The sequence below is a fragment of the Mustelus asterias genome, chromosome 3 (assembly GCF_964213995.1).
Source record: "Mustelus asterias chromosome 3, sMusAst1.hap1.1, whole genome shotgun sequence".
In the NCBI taxonomy this organism is placed as follows: domain Eukaryota; kingdom Metazoa; phylum Chordata; class Chondrichthyes; order Carcharhiniformes; family Triakidae; genus Mustelus; species Mustelus asterias.
The window spans coordinates 112257184-112279282 of record NC_135803.1 but is presented as its reverse complement, the minus strand read 5'-3'; the positions used below and the strand labels follow the sequence as shown (position 1 = coordinate 112279282).

The 22099-nt window shown below is 40.7% G+C and overlaps 1 protein-coding gene across 1 annotated transcript in view; it reads right to left on the bottom strand.

The window, feature by feature from the left end:
- Positions 1-22099, bottom strand: part of pdzrn3b (PDZ domain containing RING finger 3b) — a 368878-nt gene that overhangs the window by 34946 nt on the left and 311833 nt on the right. Inside the window, exon 4 of the mRNA XM_078210148.1 lies at positions 11210-11463. Coding sequence (XP_078066274.1) covers positions 11210-11463 — 254 coding nt within the window. The remainder of the gene's footprint in view (positions 1-11209; positions 11464-22099) is intronic.

The window sequence follows — 22099 nt, the reverse complement described above, 5'->3', positions numbered from 1 at the left end:
TTTCAGTTTGGCTAGTTAGAAGCTGTTTGGACTCCAGACTGAAAACAATGTTTCTGTTTCTCTTCCTGGTACTGGAAATTTAGCTGGCTGACTAGCTGGTAACTAGGGGCTGGTAACTAGGGGCAAGGGACATGTACCTAAAGTCCCAGGGCCGGAAGGCCTCAATGTTTACAACTCAACACCCAAAGGCGTAAGCCACAGCAGGTGTTGGAAAGCTGCAAAATCTAGCATCATGTGAGCATACTAATTTTCTGTGCTAAACTGAAACTGGGTGTATGTTTCTAAGAATGTTGGTGTCAGAACAGCATTCTTAGCTGTTAAGATATTGTATATATCATTATTGTTTTTTTCTTGTTTATAATTGGTAAAAGCTATTGCTAATTGTCTTGTTATATCTTAACTGTATTCTAAAATACAGTTCTAAAATAAACTTTGTTCGATAGAAGCTCCCTAGTGGGTCATTTGAATCATACCTGGAGTGAAACATCTTTTGCTTACCCGCGCCAAATTTAAAGTGCAAAACATGGTCTAGGCTGACTTCATAAAAAACCTTGGAGCTTCTGACCTGGATCATAACAATGTTTCTGTTCTTTATCGCAAAAGATAGAAACTTACTCCACATATATGAAATATCTTTCAGTTTCATTTTTGGACAAACATTTGCATTGAACATGTGCTTCATTCTCAAAAATAATTATTCTTTTAGAGGATGTGTAAATTGCTGACTAGGGCAGCATTTATTGTCCATCCCTAATTGCCCTCGAGAAGATATTGGTGAGCGGCCTTTTTGAACTGCTGAAGTCCTTGACGTGTAGGTGCATGCACAGTGTTGTTAGGGAGGGAGTTCCAGGATTTTTTGATTTGATTTATTATTGTCACATGTATTAACATACAGTGAAAAGTATTGTTTCTTGCATGCTACACAGACAAAACATACTGTTCATAGAGAAGGAAACGAGAGTGTGCAAAATGTAGTGTTTCAGTCATAGCTAGGGTGTAGAGAAAGATCAACTTAATGCAAGGTAAGTCCATTCAAAAGTCTGACAGCAGCAGGGAAGAAGCTGTTCTTGAGTCGGTTGGTACGTGACCTCAGACTTTTGTATCTTTTTCCCGACGGAAGAAGGTGGAAGAGAGAATGTTTGAGGTGCGTAGGGTCCTTAATTATGCTGGATGCGTAGTTTCCTTAATTACGCTGGATGCTTTGCCGAGGCAGCGGGAAGTGTAGACAGAGTCAATGGATGGGAGGCTGGTTTGCGTGATGGATTGGGCTGCATTCACTACCTTTTGTAGTTCCTTGCAGTCTTGGGCAGAGCAAGAGCTATACCAAGCTGTGATACAACCAGAAAGAATGCTTTCTATGGTGCATCTGTACAAGTTGGTGAGAGTCGTAGCTGACATGCCAAATTTCCTTAGTCTTCTGAGAAAGTAGAAGCATTGGTGGGCTTTCTTAACTATAGTGTCAGCATGGGGGGACCAGGACAGGTTGTTGGATGATCTGGACACCTAAAAACTTGAAGCTCTTGACCCTTTCTACTTCGTCCCCGTTGATGTAGACAGGGGCATGTTCTCCTTTACGCTTCCTGAAGTTGATGACAATTTCCTTCGTTTTGTTGCCATTGAGGAAGAGATTATTGTTGCTGCACCAGACTCTCTCTATCTCATTCCTATACCCTGTCTCATCATTGTTTGAGATCCGATCCACTGCAGTGGTGTCGCCAGCAAACTTGAAAATCGAATTGAAGGGAAATTTGGCCACACAGTCATAGGGGTATAGTAGGGGGCTGAGAGCACAGCCTTGTGGGGGCACCAATGTTGGGGATGATCGTGGAGGTGGTGTTGTTGCCTATCCTTACTGATTGTGGTCCGTGAGTTAGTTTGACCCAGCAACAGTGAAGGAATGGTAATCTAGTTCCAAGTCAGGATGATGTGGGGTTTGGAGGGGAATTTCTGGTGACAGTGTTCCCATGTGTCTGCGGCCCTTGATATTCCAGGTGGTAGAGTGTTAGGAAAGTGTTGTCAAAAGAACCTTGGTGAGTTGCTGCAGTGCATCTTGTAGATGGTACACATGGTGGAAGGAATGAATGTTGAGTGGAGGATGGGATGTCAATCAAGCAGGCTCCTTTGTCCTGGATGATGCGTAGGTTCTGGATTGTTGTTGGAGCTGCACTCATCCAGGCAAGTGGAGAGTATCCCATCATACTCCTGATTTGTGCCTTGTAGATGGTGGACAGACTCTGGGGAATTGTTGGAAAAAATGTGGGAATTACTTATTAAGGAAGTAATAGCAGCACATTTGGAAAATCATAATCTAATCAAGCAGAGTCAGCATGGCTTCATGAAAGGGAAATCAAGTCTGGCTAATTTATTAGAGTCTTTGAGGAAGTATCAACCAGAGTAGATAGAGGGGAATCAGTAAATATATTGTATTTGGACTTCCAGAAGGCATTCAACAATGTACCTCACACAAGGTTAAATCAAAAGATAAGAGCCCATAGTGTTGGAGGTAGTAAATTGGCATGGATACAGAATTGGCTAATGGGCAGGAAACAGTGGGGTGGAGATAGGAGGCTATTCTTCAGGTTGGCAGTGAGGTTCCATCAGGATCAGTACTGAGATCACAACTGTTTACAATATATATTAATTACTTGGAGGAACGAAGCAACTTAGTGTAGCCAAATTTGCAGAGAACAAAAAAATAGGTGTAAAGGCAAGTTGCGAGAGAGATTCAGTTTACAAAGAGATATTGATAGGTTAAGTGGGCAAAAAGTTGGCACATGGAGTATAATGTGGGAAACTACGAAATTGTTCATTTTGAAAGGGAGAATAAAAGAACAGAGTTTTGTTAAAATGGAGAAAAATTGCAGAAAGCTGCAACACAGGGACTTGGGGGTATTTCTGCACAAAACACAGAAAGCTAGCATACATGTGCAGCAGGTAATGGAATGTTGGCCCTTATTTCAATGGGTTAGAGTAATAGAGTAGGGAAGTCTTGCTGCAACTGTACAAGATACTTGTGCGACCATATCTGGAGTATAGTGAGCAGTTTTGGTCCCCCTATTTAAGGAAATATATTATTTTATTGCTGGCAGTTCAGAGAAGGTTCACTTGGATGATCTCTGGTATGGAGAGATCGTCTTATGAAGAAAGGTTGGGACTACTCATTGGAATTCAGAAGAATAAGAGGTGATCTTATTAAAACATATAGGATAAATGCTGAGAGGATGTTTCCCATCACGAAAATCTAAGACACGAGTCTCAGAATAAAGGGGTGCCAATCTAAATCCGAGATGAGGAGAAATTCCTTCTCTCAGAGGGTTGAGTGTTTTTGGAACTCCTTGCCACAGAGAGCTGTGTGGGCAGAGTCACTGTGCATATTCAAAGCTGAGATTGATAGTTTTTGATCATAAGGGAATCAAGGGTTATGAGGAAAGGACAGGGAAGTGAATATGAGGAATATTGGATCAACCAGGGCAGCACAGTAGCACAGTGGTTAGCACTGCTGCCTCACAGCGCCAAGCACCTGGGTTCGATTCCCGGCTTGGGTCCCTGTCTGTGCGGAGTTTGCATGTTCTCCCCGTGTCTGCGTGGGTTTCCTTCGGGTGCTCCGGTTTCCTCCCATACTCCAAAGATGTGTGGGTTAGGTTGATTGTCCATGCTAAACTGACTCTAGTGTCAGGTGGACTAGCAGGGTAAATCTGTGGGGTTACGGGAATCGGGCCTGGGTAGGATTGTGGTTGGTGCAGAATCGATGGGCCGAATGGCCTCCTTCTGCACTGTAGGGATTCTATGATAACCATGACCCTATTGAATGGCAACAGAGCAGGCTCAAGAGGCCGAACAGCCTACTTCTATTTCTTGTCTTCGGAGGTGAGTTGCTTACCACAGAATTCTTAGCCTCTGACCCATCTTGTCACTATTGGTTACTCCAGTTTCTAGTCAATGGTAACCCCCAGGATGTTGAGTGGGGGAGCAATGGTAATACAATCAAATATCAAGGGACGATGGTTAGATTCTCTCTTGTTGGAGATGGTCATTGCCTGGCAATTGTGTGGAGCAAATGTTACATGGCACTTGTTAGCCCAAGCCTGAATATTGTCCAGGTCCTGCTGCATTTGGACATGATAGCTTTAATATCTGAGGAGTCACAAATGGTGTTGTTTCAATCAGCATGTCCCTTCCGCTGTTTGCAATGGGCAAGATAACAGACTGTACTTAGTCTAGCCAGTCCGTGTTTCCAAACTCAAAACGGTGGGCCTGATTTTACCATCATGTTGTACCCGTTTTCAGGCGTGGAAATTTGGTAAAGTTGGGCGTGAGGCGAGTAGTGTGATCCGCGCCCGCTTCTGCGCCGGTTCCCCCCTTACCAAGACCTGAAAATGGCCGCGATTGGGACCGCACCCGAAACGGGTGCGATTGCGATTTAAATGCATTTGCATGCATTTAAATTGACTTAATGGGCCGCACACCCAACTTTACCGGCACTTCCCCCTTTACCACCGCGTTTGCCCACCCAGAATCGGCACAAAACAGACATGCTCCGTAAAAGTTCGATTCGGAGCTCCAGTTAGTGAGGACAAAGGTGCCTAGCGTCCGACGGCTCTCTGCTCGAGATCAGTGGGGTGGGGTTGAGGGGGGGGGTTGTGAAGGGGGTTCTGCTGCCACTCTGCCTGAGATCAGTGGGGGAGGGTGGTCCATTGCCACTCTGCCTGAGATCAGTAGAGGGGAAGGGGATGGTCTGCTGCCACTCTTCCTGAGATCGGTGGAGGGGAAGGGCCCGCGATCGGTCTGGATGGCGGGGGTGGTGGGGGCCAGTAATGTTGGGGGGGTGGGGCAATGTCTGTGGGGGCCAGGGGAAGGCATTATGCAGCCCGGGAGGGATGTGGCAGGGGAGCCGTATTCTATCATTTTTTTTTCTGCATGTGCGCAGTTGGAGGCACCGATTGGAGCTGCAGGGTTTCGGGCACGTTAAGCCCTGCTCACGGGCTTCTGCAGTGCGATTTGGAATTGCTGATATTTTTTCAGGCAGAGTGCATATGGGGGCACCTGAGATTGTTTCTAAAAGTCGGATCTGAAACACTCCCAGTTTCAAGTCTGCCCAGCACTTAGAATCAAAATGGTAAGATAGGGCCCAGTGTCCAACATCAGATGTGATTCCGTGATTGGACAACATTTGCTGAATAACCCTTAGTGTGCTTGAAATTACACTGACAACCAATTAAGATTGTCAGTTGGGCTTGCAGTGTGGTGCATTTGTGTGTACTGGAAACTACATATATAAATCAGTAGCACAGTAGTCTCTTCAGCGATTGTTTAAACAAATATATTTGACACACTGATGGAACTAAACAAAAAGGTTGCTAGATGTGTAATAACATGTTGGTCAAAAGTTAAATTTTTGTGGGTACAATTGTATGACCATAACTCTTCCTTTCAGAGCTCTCATTAGAAATGATTTCTAAATTATTTTTAAAATTGTGATCAACTTGAATGTGGTTTATTTATCTCAGTCTTGTAAATTTCTGAATGTTAACTGTATTATAGGACTTGGCTAGGTCGATTTGCTGATCCTACCAATTTGAAGAATTTGAATAAACATGCACAACTAACATGACTGGAACACAAAGGAATTCTTGGTTAATAAATGGATCTATTTAAAACTTTCATCTTCCTCAGTGTTACGCGAACTAACTCAATGAGGAAAAAGCAAATTGACTTCTTTATGGCTGAACAAAAATGTAAACAGAGAACATTAAAGTGTATCAATCATCACCAAATCTTGCTTCAAACTAAGTGTGCATGTGAGAAATTTTAGTGAACGGTCATTTAACATAAATGACTACGTCTTCCCACAACTCAGTAAATGTTTAATTGAATCATTAGGTCTGTGAATTGTTTAGGGGGTAGGGCAATGGTTTTTCCCCTCTCCTTTGATTTCAAAAGCCCACTTTTTCCTTTGTAAATAAAATCAAATTAGAAAACAGAAATGCCTAGATTGCACAATGTCTTTTGCTCTGCTTCGATCCCTGTTTCATGGGTGAGAGAAAATTTAGCATAATAGTCACACAGATCTAAGTGATTTTCATTGGCACTGATGGAGAAAGTTAGCTGATATCAAATTTTAACAGCCATTTCTTTTTGTTGAAAGTTAACACAACATTAAATAAACAAACCATTCTCAACTGTAAAAGGTTGAAGATGCAAAGGTACATAGTATTAGACAGTTTGACAAGAAGCTGAAAGAAAATACACACCTGAAATAAAGGTCATTCAATAATTGGAAGTATTTCCAAATTTGCAGGTAAGAATTGGATAGATTAAAAAAAACATTCTCTCTCCCTGCTGGTCCAAGCAGATAAAACTTTTAGTGACCTCATACAGCCTTTTCTCTCATACAGCCTTTTCTCACATTATGGATCTCCAGTTACATGAAAATAAATTGAAAATGCTGTACGTGTTTAACGACACATAAATATGTTTCATTTTGTGAACAATATTTTTCCGTACTGAAATGATCAATGACACTTATAAATTTTACAATTCCATCAGTTAAAACTGTTCAGAAATGACTAACACATACACATGTATCTTTGAACATTTATACTATTATCACTGAAAGCTAAAAATCAATTTTCATCACTTTTCAATATATGTTCAGGAGGGAATCTAATACAAATGATATAATGCTGCAATATAAACCTTTAAAACAGTTATTATGATGAATGTTTTCTATCAAATTTTTAATGCTTGTAAGAATGGATACTGGATAAACAAGTAACTATTCTTTGCACAGATATATTCAAGGATCATTATACAGTATATGGCTACAAGAGATGCTAGTGCACTTTGAAATTAGTGAAGTATTGACATTCTATTTAGTCCTCTGAATAGGTCTTAGTCGGGTTGAAAGTGAAAGAAACCACATATCTTGCCAGTGAACATTTGTTCACACATGGCAAATCACTCATCCCACCGAAGGATTTTCTTTACAGTTGACTTCTTGCCTACAAAATTGGTTGAAATTCTCATCATCAAACTACAACAGAGAAAAAGAACTGTCCATTACCAATAAACAAACGACTTGAGCAGCTTTCTTACCGTATCTTAATAACACATTATTCGGAATAACTGGGGATATAGTGCAATACAGTAAATGTTTTCACATAGTGGTGGTTGCTAAAGTAATTGAATAAGTTATTAGATAGCAAGAGTGGAAAAATTAACCTATTTGACTCTCCTAAATTTTGTAGTCCATATTTTGTCTGTGAAAATTTGACCCAGACTGTCTGCATTGGCGGTTAGTACTCTGTAACTAAGTTTTGGCATCTGCACTTGCAAAATTAAACATGTAAATCCAGATGTTGCTGTCATAATTACTCGTTCCTTCATAGCATGTGTTGAAGAAGTTCTCGTAGATGAAAATCTTAGAAATCACTTCATTTGAGGTAAACTTAGTCAACTTTTTTTTATCATGAGATTAACAGCAAAAAACTAAGGTGCAACAGGGTTGTTAATGGGCATCCAAATGCAGCTGGCAAGCTCCAGACCAATACAATATAACAATTCAGAGCTTAAATTGACTGGGCTAAAGATAGGGGTGGAAGAAGAGCCTGAGGTGACACTGTCCTGCATCACTGCCATGAAGTCTGCAGGAGCAAGCCTACTCATCCTGCCTGACAAAGGAAACAGTTTTTATTCAGCTGAAAAGCTCCTTCTTCCTTCTCATGTTGCTGATTTGTTTCACTTGGTGGGAATCCCTGCAAAGACTCTGAATAAGCTGCCACTGGATCAGTTTAACTTTAGAGGACAATAGTTAGCATTTATTCATGAAGCAACTGCCCGAGTCTGACGGGCACCTCAACTGCTGCCAAACCAATGTTGTTAAAATTGGAGATCAGTGGGAATGGAGCACGGGTTGGAGCTACTCCATTTTACCTGCTTGCCTGCTCTATTGTGGGCAGCATGGTGGCACCTTGGTTAGCACTGCTGCCTCACAGCGCCAGGGACCCGGGTTCAATTCCGGCCTCGGGTGACTGTCTGTATGGAGTTTGCACGTTCTCGCTGTGTCGTGTGGGTTTCCTCTGGGTGCTCCGGTTTCCTCCCACATTCCGAAGATGTGCAGGTTAGGTGGATTGGCCATGTTAAATTGCCCCTTACCGTCAGGGGGATTAGCAGGGTAAATACATGGGGTTATGGGGATAGGGCCTAGGTGGGATTGTCAGTGTAGGCTCGATGGGCCGAATGGCCTCCTTCTGTACTGTAGGGATTCTATTCTATTCCAGTCCAAAAAGGAAAATTACCATGGAGGGTGCATATGTACTTCCTAGCGCCATTCCATTTGCATCTTGCCTCAATCATGGAGGATTAGCAGAAAGTTGCATCCATTCTCTCAAAGTAAATGTTTCTTATTTAGGGAACAGTGACATGGCTTACAAAGCCTCTCCAGTATTTGGATTTTTGAAGCTGAAACAACCACTCTCTGGCTTTCACTCTTTACCAAGAGCTCCTGCTGTGGGATCTCAGGAGATGGGATCAAGGGGACAACCTCTCCAGCCAAGCAGGCACGGACATGACCAAGGGGGTCAACAGCAGATATGTCATAAAGTTTAAAGTTAATTTACTAATCACAAGTAAGGCTTACATTCACACTGCAAAGAAGTTAGTGTGAAATTCCCCTAGTCGCCACAGTCCAGCTCGGGTCAATGCACCTAACTAGCACGTCTTTCAGACTGTGGGAGGAAACCCGAGCACCCGCAGGAAACCCACGTAGACACAGGAAGAACATGCAAACTCCACACAGACAGTGACCCAAGCCGGGAATCGAACCCAGCGCTGTGAGGCAACAATGCTAAACATTGTGCTACCATGCCGGCCCATCCCTCCAACATGGAGACAGTGCTGCTTAATAGGGTGGTAAAAGCAGAACCCTCACTGCATTTCAAAAATATTTGGACATGTGCATGAAGTGCTGTAACCTACAAGGCTACAGAGAGCGCCGAAAAGTGGGATTAGGTCGGGTAGCTCTTTTAACACTGGCAAAGACACTATGGGCAGAATGGCCTCCTGTATGATAAAGGTTCTATGCTTCTATGATGACTGAAATGTGAGATATATGCATGCAAGTTGTACGGCTTTATGAAGGGCAAGTCATGCTTGGCAAACTTGCTGGAGTTCTTTGAGAATGTAACCAACAAGGTGGATAATGGGGATCCTGTGGATGTGGTATATCTAGGCTTCCAGAAGGCATTTGACAAAGTAACACATAAAAGACTGATTCAGAAGGTTAGATCCCAGAGGTTGGGGGTAGAGCATTGCCTTGAATAGAATTGCCTCACTGACAGAAAGCAGAGGGTTGGGATAAATGGATCATTCTTTGGAGGCGAACTGTAATGGGGTGCTGCAGGATTCAGTTCTCGGACCTCAAATATTTGCAATCTATATAAATGATCTGCAAGAAGGGACAGAGTGTAACATAGCAAAATTCTCAGATATTGAAATAGGTAGGAAAGCAGGCTGTGGTTAGGAGATAGAGTTTAGATGGATATCGATAGGCTAGGAGAATGGGCCAGAATCTGGCAGGTGGAGTTTAATGTGGATAAATATGCGGTATCCATTTTGGTTACAAAAATAAAAGAGCAAATTATTAGTTAAATGGGAAGCAGATTCAAAATGTGTCGGAAATCCTTGTGCATAAATTGCAGAAGATGGGTATGCAGGCACAGCGTATAATAAGAAAGGCAACTGGAATCTTGGCATTTATTGCAAAAGGACTGGATTTTAAAAGTAAAGAAGTGTTGTTACAATTGTATAACGCGTTGGTGAGATCACACCTATGTCTACTTTCGGTGTCCTTACTTGAGGAAAGATGTGGTGGCACTGGAGGCAGTTCAGAGGAGCTTCATCAGATTGATTCCAGGGGTGAAAGTGTTGTTTTACGAGGAGCATTTGAAGAGCTTGGGCTTGTACTCGCTAGAGTTGCGGGGGGGGGGGAGAGAATCTGATTGAGGTATACAAAATGTTAAAGGGGATTGACAAGGTAGATGTTGAACAGATATTTCCCCTTGTGGAACAGTCTAGAACAAGAGGTCACAGATATAGAGTGAGGAGAGGTAGATTCAAAACTGAGATGAGGAGAAACTACTTCTCTTAGAGGATTGTGAATCTGTGGAACTCACTGCCCCAGAGTGCAGGGGAGGTAGAATCAATCAACAGATTCAAGAAAGAGATATGTTTCTGATGAAAAGTGGGAAAAGGGGCTTTGTGGAGCACTCAGGAAAGTGGAGACCAGGATAAGATCAGCCATGATCATGTTAAATTGCTGAACGGACTCAAAGGGCTGAATTGCCTACTCCTGCTCCTAATTTTTATGTTCCTATGTACTGGTTTTAGTTTATTAATTAGGGATATCATGACATTATTCACAAGAGCTTTGGATGATAATGATTCTTTAGGACGGGCGTGTTACATTGTGTACTGAATGGCACACAATGGCTGAAAACCTACCACCTCGCCCGCCCCGATTCCGAGGTGGGCGAGGTTCCCAGAATGGAAATCTCCATTGGCCTCGAGTGGGATTTTATGGTCTCACCTGAATGAGGCCGCAAAGTCCCGCCCAATATATATTTTTTTGACTGAACAAAGGAGAAATGTGAAGTAATAAAATCTGATCATGTGCCACTGTTAACAATTCAACATATTTATGTTTTAAATACTTCAATTTTTCTAAACATTGAGGTTTTTTTTCAGAAGGTTAGTTCTCCATTAAAATCATCAACTGGTGTGTTTTAATACAAGCTATCCAGTATCTAGTGATTAAAAAACCCTGAAAAATTGAAATTAATCTTTCAAAGAAATACATACCAATCGCTGTAAAATAAACTGAGAAGATTAGAACATAAATTATTGTCTAATTGCTATAAAACCTAATATTATAGAATACCTTCAGGGATCTCAACAATAATTGATAGTTTTTCAACTAACCCATGCTGATGGCAGTTTTACCTGATTTAAATGAGTTAGAGATAGCAATTAAAACAGCAATGCCTCCAGACCAGCAAACTGACTACCTTAATTTGTGCTCTTTTGTACATAATTATGCATAAACTAAAAGGGCCTTTCTTCACAATTTAACTTAATTTTGCAGAACAGTGGAAAATAGAAAAAAAGTTTGCTCCTTATTTATAGATGATTATAAAAATAAATGTACACTTACTCATCAGGCAAAAGATATTCTTCTAGTACCACAACAGGTGGAGTAGGTGGTCTGATTTTAGACAGTGCCATGATGTGTTCAAATGTGATGTCTGTCTGTGTGCCCATATCTACTAGTTGGCATTCATGAGATGAGTTAAGAACTTTTGTGCGTGGAGTTCTTCGCAGTACTTGTACCACAATGGGTTCTTTGGCTGTTCTAAATGCTTCTACTGCCTGTTCATGAGTGGCTCTGGATAAGTCCTTACCATTAACCTATAAAATAAAATTTGAAAATCATGAGGATGAAATAAAATCCTTTCTCTGTCAAGAACACACAATACATGTTAGCCAAACAAATACTGTTACAAATAGGGGCACTCACTTCTATATTCTAGTCATATGTATTGTGCAAAGATATAATTAATTAGTGGTAAAAATCTTACTTATATGCATTACATAAATATACAATTTATTCATGGTAGAAATCTGTCTTATACTTGGGACACACTATAATGTCATATGTTACTACCAAAAACAAATTTTTGTGATCTACAAGGCACTGCCTGAAAGGATGGTGGAATCAGATTCAGTTGTAACTTTCAAAAGAGAATTAGATAAATCCTTAAAGGGAAAGAAATTACACCACTACACCACCAATACCAATTACAAAAAACAATAATTTTGATTTTACACACTATAGTGAAGTGCCTTCCATCTGTATCAAGAAATCAAACACTAAAATCAATAATTTTATGGAGAACATTCAATACAAGTGATAACTCGTGGCAAACTGCACTTTAAACTTGGAAAGCAAATGTAAAATAATAAGTGGACCTACAAATGAACAATTATAATGGTGAACCTGAAGGGCCATTTCACATAGTAAAATTAAATTTGTTTGAAAAAAGAAACAATGTAACCATGTAACTGGCTTAACATGCAGAACCTTGCTTTATTTCATTTCTCAAAGACATGTTGCAGAAACTTCGGTGTAATCATAGAATGATACAGTACTGGACGGCCCAGCCTTTCAGTTCATTGTGCTTATGCTGGCTTTTTAGTAGAGCTATCAAATAAATCCCAAATCCTGCTCTTTCCCCATAGTGGTGTAATTTCTTTCTCTTTAAGGATTTATCTAATTCTCTTTTGAACGTTACAACTGAATCTGATTCCACCATCCTTTCAGGCAGTGCCTTGTAGATCACAACAACTCATGAGTAAAGTAAGTTTCCTCATGTCAGTTCTAGCTCATTTGCCAATTACTTTAAATCTGTCCCCTCAGGTTATTGACTCCTCTGCCACTGGAAACAGTTTCTCCTTATTTACTCTATCAAAACCATTTATGATTTTGAACAGCCCTTTCAGTTCTCCTCTTAACCTTCTGTGTTCTGACAAGAACAATCCCAGCTTCTCTAATCTATTTTCTTAGCTGATGTTTCTCATCTTGGTACCATTCCAGTAAATCTCTTCAGCACCACTTCAGGGTCTTGGCAACCTTCCTAAGGTGTGATATCGAAAATTGAATACTTTAGCTGACACCTAATCAGTAGATTATAACGGTTTCACTTAACTTTCTTGCTATTGGATTCTACTCTTCTAACAATAAATCAAGGATTCAATTTGTGTTTTTAACAGATTTCTCAACTTATCTTACTAACTTCAGACTTGTGCACATGTGCCCCCAGGTATTTTTGTTCCTGTACCCCTCTACAATAATATCACTTAATTCATACCATCTCTTCTCTTCCTACCAAAATGTATCATTTCTACTCCCCTGTATTATGTTTAATTTGCCACATGTCTGCTCTTTCCATCAGTTTATGCCCTCCCAAAGTTTCTTACTATCCATCCTCATTTATTTATTATTGGCACAAGTAGGCTTACATCAACACTGCAATGAAGTTACTATGAAAATCACCTAGTCGCCACACTCTAGAGCTTGTTTGGGTACATTGAGGGAGAATTTAGCATGGCCAATGCACCTAACCAGCACGTCTTTCGGAGTGTGGGAAGAAACCACAGCAGCCAGAGGAAACCCATGCAGACATGGGGAGACGTGCAAACTCCACACAGACAGTGACCCAAGCCGGGAATCGAACCTGGGTCCCTGGTGCTGTGAGGCAGCAGTGCTAACCACTGTGCCACCCTGCCGCCCTATTGTTTATTACATTTCCAATTTTTGTATTATCTGCAAGCATTGAAACTGTGCCCTGCATACCCAAGTCCAGGCCAGTAATAAACATCAAAAAGAGAAGTGGTGTTAATACTGACCCATGGGCAACACTGTTGTACATTTTTCTCCAGGGTGAAAAATAACTGTTCACCACTACTCTCTGCTTTCTGCCCCTCAGACAATATTGTATCTATGGTGCAACTATTCCTTTAATCCCATTGGCATTAATTTTGCTGATAAATTTATGTGGTACCATGAAACCGCTGCTGAAAGTTCATATATATATTAACTGTACCACCCTTGTCACCCCTTCCCATTTCTTCAAAGAACTTGATCAAGTGAGTCAAACACAATTTTCCTTTAATAAGTACCTTAATGATACCATCAACTCTTTCTACTGAAGTGGGGAAAATAAAGAAATGGTTACCTGGCACACAAAATGGTTGCCTGGCACACAAAATGGTTACCTGGGAAGGGAAATTGACAGGCACTGGCTTTTAGCACAGACAGTTACTTAAAGTTAAAACATGCAGTAACCGAAATGCTGCAGGAAGCTAGTCAGGGCTTGAGGCACTTTAAGATAAGGGCAGACCCAGAACAATAAAGACTGATAATAAGATCAGCCCTAGATGGGAACATAAATACATAAATGCAACAAAAACCAATCACTGAATGTATAGATCAAAACCAGTCATTGATAGAGTATCCATTCTGTGAACAATGCTATGTTAACTGCCCATGTCTGTACCTGTCTGATTGTAACGATGTGTTAACTATCGATCACCATGATCTGTCTACTCAACTGTAACGATGTGTTAAACAGCTAATGTCCGGACTACCCATTGTTTAAAAGGTATAAAAATGATCAACTGCTATTGTATGATTGAGAATGTAGCTGCCAAGTACTGTGGAGTACCAGTGCTTTCTCCCGAAGCTTCGTATCCAAAATAAAACTGTGTTGTTGAACCTCCAGTCTGACTCCGGTGGTAAATCTCCCACAACACTACATATCTCACAAATTCATCCGAAAGCCATCTTGGCTACTTGAAATCAATGTTACCACAAGATAGCTTGAATGAAAGCTCTTCATCACAACACACCACATATCCTCTCCGCGCCCCCCCCCCCGTCTTTTTAGCTTATCCTTCCAGAACACAACTTTATTACAGTATTTAGCTGTTTCCTTCAATGAATCTTGATTCTTAGCCTTATCAAATTTCTTAACTAAATTTCTTGATGATCAATTCCAGATGTTGGTCACCCTCCAAGTAATGAAATAGTTCCTAAGACATCTGCCCTGAATTCATCATTAATAACCATTCAATTTGTCTTTCTGTTATAGTTGTAATCCAAAGATCTTGTCAATTTCCAACTTAACCACGAGTTGAATGGGGCTCTGGTAAACCTCTGGGTTATTCTGTTATTCTGTAACTTGATTTTGTGTCTCTGTGCACTGTTTGAGAGCACATTTCCACTCCATCTGACGAAGGAGCAGCGCTCCGAAAGCTTATGGTGTTTGCTACCAAATAAACCTGTTGGACTTTAACCTGGTGTTGTGAGACTTCTTACTGTGTAAACCTCTGGCTTCCCATTGATAATCTCAGTACTAATTCTACAAGTGCTTCTGAACTTGTAACACTTTTCAGAGACAAATTCATGAGACATTAGTCCTCTGGCTGCACTCATGATAGATGATTCAATAAAAAGAGAGAGAAAATTAAATCATTCTTAATGAACTAGAATGATCTTTGTGGAGCTTTTGATCCCAACAGCTTTGTTTATTTGAATATGCACAATACTACCATTGTACACAACCTTTCATCTAATCCACAGTTAATTAATTAGAGTGCAATTGCTCTTTTGAGATTTTTTGAAATGTGCGAAATGAACCCCTAATGTAATTTTCAAACTCAGTTTTACTTTTTTGAAAGGTACTTGTAAAAATGGTTCAAACATGCCCGTTTAACTAGAAATCCCCCATAATATTCCATTTAGAAATTTAATTGTAACCTTTTAAAAACCGTATCAAGAAATTCATAGTGCAAGAGAATGACAAAGTAAATTTTTAGTCTGAGCTGTGGTGCATTATGATGGGTCACAATGACATACGAAATACTATTTCATTTAGTGCCCAGCAATTCTGTTTATAACAGTTTTTTTTGTCATATTTAGCATCTGAACTGTTGATTTAATTGCTTTAGTTTTTTAAAATTATAAACACACTTTGTAAGTATTTACTGACATATAGAAACATAGACACAGAAACTAGAAGCAGGAGTAGGCCATTTGGCCCTTCGAGCCTGTTCCGTCATTCATTTTCATCATGGCTGCTCATCAAATTCTGATTCCCCCTTCCCCCCCATATCCCTTGATCCCCTTAGCTCCGAGAGCTTCATCTAATTTCTTCTTGAAAATTAGACAACGTTTTGGCCTCAACTAAATTCTGTGGTAGTGAATTCCACACATTCACCACCCTCTGGGTGAAGAAATTTCTCCTCACCTAATTCTAAAAGGTTTACCCCTTATCTTCAAACTATGACCCCTAGTTTTGGGCTCCCCCACCAGCTGAAGTTGTGTTAGTTCATTTGTGACAATGCCACTACTAGTGCTGATTCATTAATCAGTTTTGAGATGTTACGCTAAGACATCAACAGAGGATAGAACTCAGAATTAACTTAACAACGTTTTTAGATTTCTGGATCTACTCTAGTTGCATATTAAGACACTTCTGAAAACGACCTCTTTGACCAAGCTTTTGGTCATTTGGCTTAGTGCCCCCTTTTGTGACTCAGTGTCAGATTTTGTTAGATAACATTTGTAAAGTGCCTTGAGATGCGATATTGTTACTACATAACATGGACTGGAGTAATAGAAGGAACTATTATGAAAATGTATCTTTTATGATGAGGATTAGCATATCTTAGTATTTTCATTTTTCTATCTCTATACATTTCACCGTAATTTCCTTTGGCAATCAACATTATTGACATCATATATTGAAGGCCGTGAGTGAAGTATCACACGTGAAGAAGTTAGAGGATAGAATGTTTGATAGACACATGAAGCTAGATTATATTGGCAAGAGATGATACAAGTTGTCAAGAAGGTGGACTGAACAGAAGCAGAAGACAGCAGAAGCAATCCGGATAGAAATTGGTAGTGATAAGGAGAACGAATAACATTTGGGAACTGCTATCAGCTACACACTCAAGCTGAGCAGGTAGATAGCCAGCTGTTCAGGCAACTAAGACAGGCTGCAAGAAATCATAATAGGATAATCACAGGGGATTTCAATATCCCCGAGGTAAAGTGGCCTGATAAGCGATAAACAGAGAAGCAATTTCCTCGAGGTAACCGGCAACGACTTCTAAATACGTTGCAGCAGAATACTAGAGCTTGGGGTCTCCCGGAACCTTTTGTTTTAATTACCATACAGGAGCAGCATTGCATCATTTATTTTCGATGACTGATTTATGCTGAAAAAAATCATGAGCAATAATTATTTTGATCATTTGCACCACTCTGGTGAAACATTTACTGAATTTACATTTGCAGTTCATTTACATAGCCATGCTCAGACAAATTTCTTGCATTCACACCAATTTGTGCAATGAAAAGAAATGCAAGTAGTAAATGCTTACAGGGTCCAAAAGAGAAAATGCTGGAGAATCTCAGCAGGTCTGGCAGCATCTGTAAGGAGAAAAAAGAGCTGACATTGAGTCCAGATGACCCTTTGTCAAGGGTCATCTGGACTCAATGTCAGCTCTTTTCTCTCCTTATAGATGCTGCCAAACCTGCTGAGATTCTCCAGCACCCGCAGTAATTTGCTTTTATCCAATGCTTACAAGGTTTCTTGAAAGAGGGTACCCTGTTTCCTATGGAAAAGAAGAATGCATTAGGCAAGGCTCTAGGTTACACTTTTAGCAGCTCAATAAACACTAGAACCAGATCTGAGCACTGGAGGGCAATAAATGTTATTTGATATTAAGAAGAAACATGATCCTGCAAATTTGAAGTGAGTGAGTCTAATATCTGTAGTGGATAAAATGTTTAGCAGTATTATACTGGATGATGTTGATGTTTAGCTGAAGAGCAAAGACACCATAAGATCAGTACTTACCAATAAAAATAACTACAAGTCACAGGTGTGGCCACAGGGACATAGTTTTAACCATGCCCATCCATTTGATTGGAAATTAACTTCAATACACACGCACACTGCAGGCAAAATGTACTTTACATGCATATATTTATTTAACAGAGATATAATGCTATTTAATAACCAAGGATCTGAAGCACTCACAACAACCCAAAAGGACATGCGCATAGTTTTTCACCTGCTGCAATTCTGTGGGTTTTCAACAATTGAAGGAAAATCGAGAAAGACGGCCAATTCATTCCTCTTCAAGTCATGCTGGCTTTGAAAAACTTTACTTCCTATATCTTAGTATTTACTTTCTGCCATCTAAGCTAAATGTGTGTTCCCTTACTTGTGTTAATATTGAACAGTACTTGAAACTTGTTATTTCTTTAAAAATCTTCAAACTTTTTTGAATAAGATCATCTCTCAACTGTTCCCTTTGCAATGCAACAGCCCAATGATTTATATGCATTTCTGATAGTATAGATGAACGATCCTATTTAACAACTTTGGTTGATCTTCTTTTTTCCTCTTCAAGGTAGTATGGATGCATGCATAGATTAATTGGGTGTAATTTTGCTGCACTGTCATTCTGACATCTACTCGTATTTATGCAGAACTTTCCCTTATAAGATTAAATGGGTAAGATAGTGTCCACAATAGAGAACATCACACACAACTGTAGTCTGAATACTTCCTTGTTCTCTCAATTCTTATGTTCGTTCCTTCCTATTGGTGAACATAATATAAATCGTATTATTATGGAATATCCTCATGACTTTTTCTGAGAACTGGGACACCGATTTAAAGTCATTGGCAAAGGAATCCAAGGTGGAGTGAGGAAAAAGTCTTTTTCAAGACAGCAAGTGATTCAGATCCAGAATGCACTGTCCGAGTCTGGTGAAGGTGGATTCAATCGTGGCTATCAAAATGGAATTGCATATTTATCTGAAGAGGAAAAATTGGGAGGGTGACAGGAAAAAGGCAGGGGAGAGGGCCAAGATGTAAAAGAGAACTGGAACAGACAAGGCGGGTTAAATGGCCTCCTTTCAGTGCTGTTACCATATTATCATTGTATTCAGATTCAACCCTCTTCTGTGGAACAGTTCCTCTAACCCTACCAAGGATGCACATCCTTTGGGTGATAATGGAATGAGAAATTACACTGTTCACATTACAGAGGCAAGTGATTTAGTTGCATGAAAGCCGCTTTACCTGTGTGTGTGTAAAGGCACAAATAGATGTTCTGATGAGAAGCAAAACTAAAACTGTAAGCTGGATAATACAAAAAAGTACACAGTGGAGTGTGTGGTGGATTATTGATGCTAATAACATTGTTTGCATTAACAAGTGATTAGCAGTTACTAGGCAATATAAAACAGCTTTGTTTTCAGATGTCAACAGCACTTCATTCAAATTTGGTAGGATGCTTGTTGTTGAATATCACAATCAAATTATGCACTCATCACCTGAACTGAAAGCATAAGTGTGTTTTTGTGAACACAATGAACAGATGTCTTCACTAATTGTAATGTATATTTCAGAATGTGGTAAGTACTGAAGGGACCAATTATGCTGCTCTTCACAGGTGTAATAACTGAAATTCCAAATGGAATTACTGGGAGGGGAAAAATCTCTGCCCTTTCAAATATAAATAGCAATACTTTTCCAAGGAACCCAACCTTCCTGTATTAAAATGTCAAAGCATACTTACACAAGAACAACTCACCGCACTTACATTTATGTTTCAAAAGCAGCAAATATGCTGTAAATCATTGGGTTTGAGAAACAATAAAGATTACCCAATCAAATCACTTATGAAAATAAGCCTACCAGGCAAAATATATTAACAGTAAAATTTTACATTTGTAATTCAGAAGTTGTCATCTCTAAACAAGGTTTTAGTCTTACAGATGGTTTCAATTCCTATTTTACAGAATGTGCAGCAAGATTTAATCACCTTAATTTAGTTTTTAATTAAAATTCCAGTTACTCTGGTGTATTTTAATCTACACTACCTATTATCTGAAACCAGTATATAATAATTATTTCTTTTAACTTCATAATCTGATGATAATTTGTACATGTAATTTAATGATCACCTTTTCTGGAAATGTCTGATTAAAGGCACCAAGTCCTTAAATGAACAAATTTAAATAAATTATGTTGCCTAAAGCATTGGTAATTAATTATATCAAGAATACGATGAGGCACCAGAAATTAATTTGAGATTGTGACAGAGAATGACTACTATTTGCAATTTCTGAGGGTGTGTTATCTTTGAACTCCCCATGTTCACCAACAGTAATATGTTGCTTTCCACAAGTACACAGTTCTTGCACCTGATGAGAGCAAGCAGGTAACCTGTTCCACTCTTAGACGCACTGAAAACAATTGAGAGAGACTGGCACAGTGGCAATTCTTCTGATTGTCAATTTTTATTTAAAAAGAGGAAGCATTTATTGTTTGTTTGGCATTTGACCAATCACCTAGGAGAATGGGATTCATAGTGACAAGCTAACATAGAACATGGAACATAGAAAAACTACAACATAAACAGGCCCTTCGGCCCACAAGTTGTGCCGAAACACATCCCTACCTTCTAGACCTACCTATAACCCTCCATCCTGTTAAGCTCCATATACTCATCCAGGAGTCTCTTAAAAGACCCGATTGAGTTCGCCTCCACCACCCCTGACGGCAGCCGATTCCACTCGCCCACCACCCTCTGTGTGAAAAACGTCCCCCTAACATCTCCCCTGTACCTACCCCCCAGCACCTTAAACCTGTGTCCTCTCGTAGCAGACATTTCCACCCTGGGAAAAAGCCTCTGAGAGTCCACCCGATCTATGCCTCTCAACATCTTATACACCTCTATTAGGTCTCCTCTCATCCTACGTCTCTCCAAGGAGAAAAGACCGAGCTCCCTCAGCCTATCCTCATAAGGCATGCCACTCAATCCAGGCAACATCCTTGTAAATCTCCTCTGCACCCTTTCAATCTTTTCCACATCCTTCCTATAGTGAGGCGACCAGAACTGAGCACAGTACTCCAAGTGGGGTCTGACGAGGGTCTTATATAGCTGCATCATTATCCCCGGACTCCTAAACTCAATCCCTCGATTGATAAAGGCCAGCACACCATACGCCTTCTTAACCACCTCCTCCACCTGCGGGGCCGATTTTAGAGTCCTATGGACCCGGACCCCAAGGTCCTTCTGATCCTCTACCGTACTAAGAGTCTTTCCCTTTATATTGTACTCCTTCATCCCATTTGACCTACCAAAATGGACCACAACGTATTTATCTGGGTTAAAGTCCATCTGCCACTTCTCCGCCCAGTCTTGCATCCTATCTATGTCCCTCTGTAACTTCTGACATCGCTCCAGACTATCCACAACCCCACCAACCTTCGTGTCGTCGGCAAACTTACCAACCCATCCCTCCGCTTCCTCATCCAGGTCATTTATGAAAATGACAAACGGCAAGGGTCCCAGAACAGATCCCTGGGGCACACCACTGGTGACCGACCTCCATTTAGAGAAAGACCCATCTATACCCACTCTCTGCCTCCTTTGGACAACCTCAAACAGACCATTGTCCGCAGCAAACTACCCAGCCTTCAGGAGAACAGTGACCACGACACCACACAACCCTGCCACAGCAACCTCTGCAAGACGTGCCGGATCATCAACACAGATGCCATCATCTCACGTGAGAACACCATCCACTAGGTACACAGTACATACTCTTGCAACTCGGCCAACGTTGTCTACCTGATACGCCGCAGGAAAGGATGTCCCGAGGCATGGTACATTGGGGAAACTATGCAGACGCTGCGACAACGGATGAATGAACACCGCTCGACAATCACCAGGCAAGACTGTTCTCTTCCTGTTGGGGAGCACTTCAGCGGTCACGGGCATTCGGCCTCTGATATTCGGGTAAGTGTTCTCCAAGGCGGCCTTCACGACACACGACGGCGCAGAGTCGCTGAGCAGAAACTGATAGCCAAGTTCCGCACACACAAGGAAGGCCTCAACCGGGATATTGGGTTCATGTCACACTATTTGTAACCCCCACAGTTTGCCTGGACCTGCAGAGTTTCACTGGCTGTCTTGTCTGGAGACAATACACATCTTTTTAGCCTGTCTTGATGCTCTCTCCACTCACGTTGTTTGTATCTTAAAGACTTGATTAGCTGTAAGTATTGGCATTCCAACCATTATTCATGTAAATTGAGTTTGTGTCTTTATATGCCCTGTTTGTGAACAGAATTCCCACTCACCTGAAGAAGGGGCTTGGAGCTCCGAAAGCTCGTGTGGCTTTTGCTACCAAATAAACCTGTTGGACTTTAACCTGGTGTTGTTAAACTTCTTTCTGTCTTTTGGGCAAGCCAGTTCTGGATCCACCGGGCAGCAGCCCCTTGGATCCCATGCCCTCTCACTTTTTCTAGAAGCCTTGCACGGGGGACCTTATCGAACGCCTTGCTAAAATCCACATAAACCACATCTACCGCCTTCCCTTTGTCAATGTGTTTAGTCACATTTTCGAAGAACTCCACCAGGCTCGTAAGGCTCGATCTGCCCTTGACAA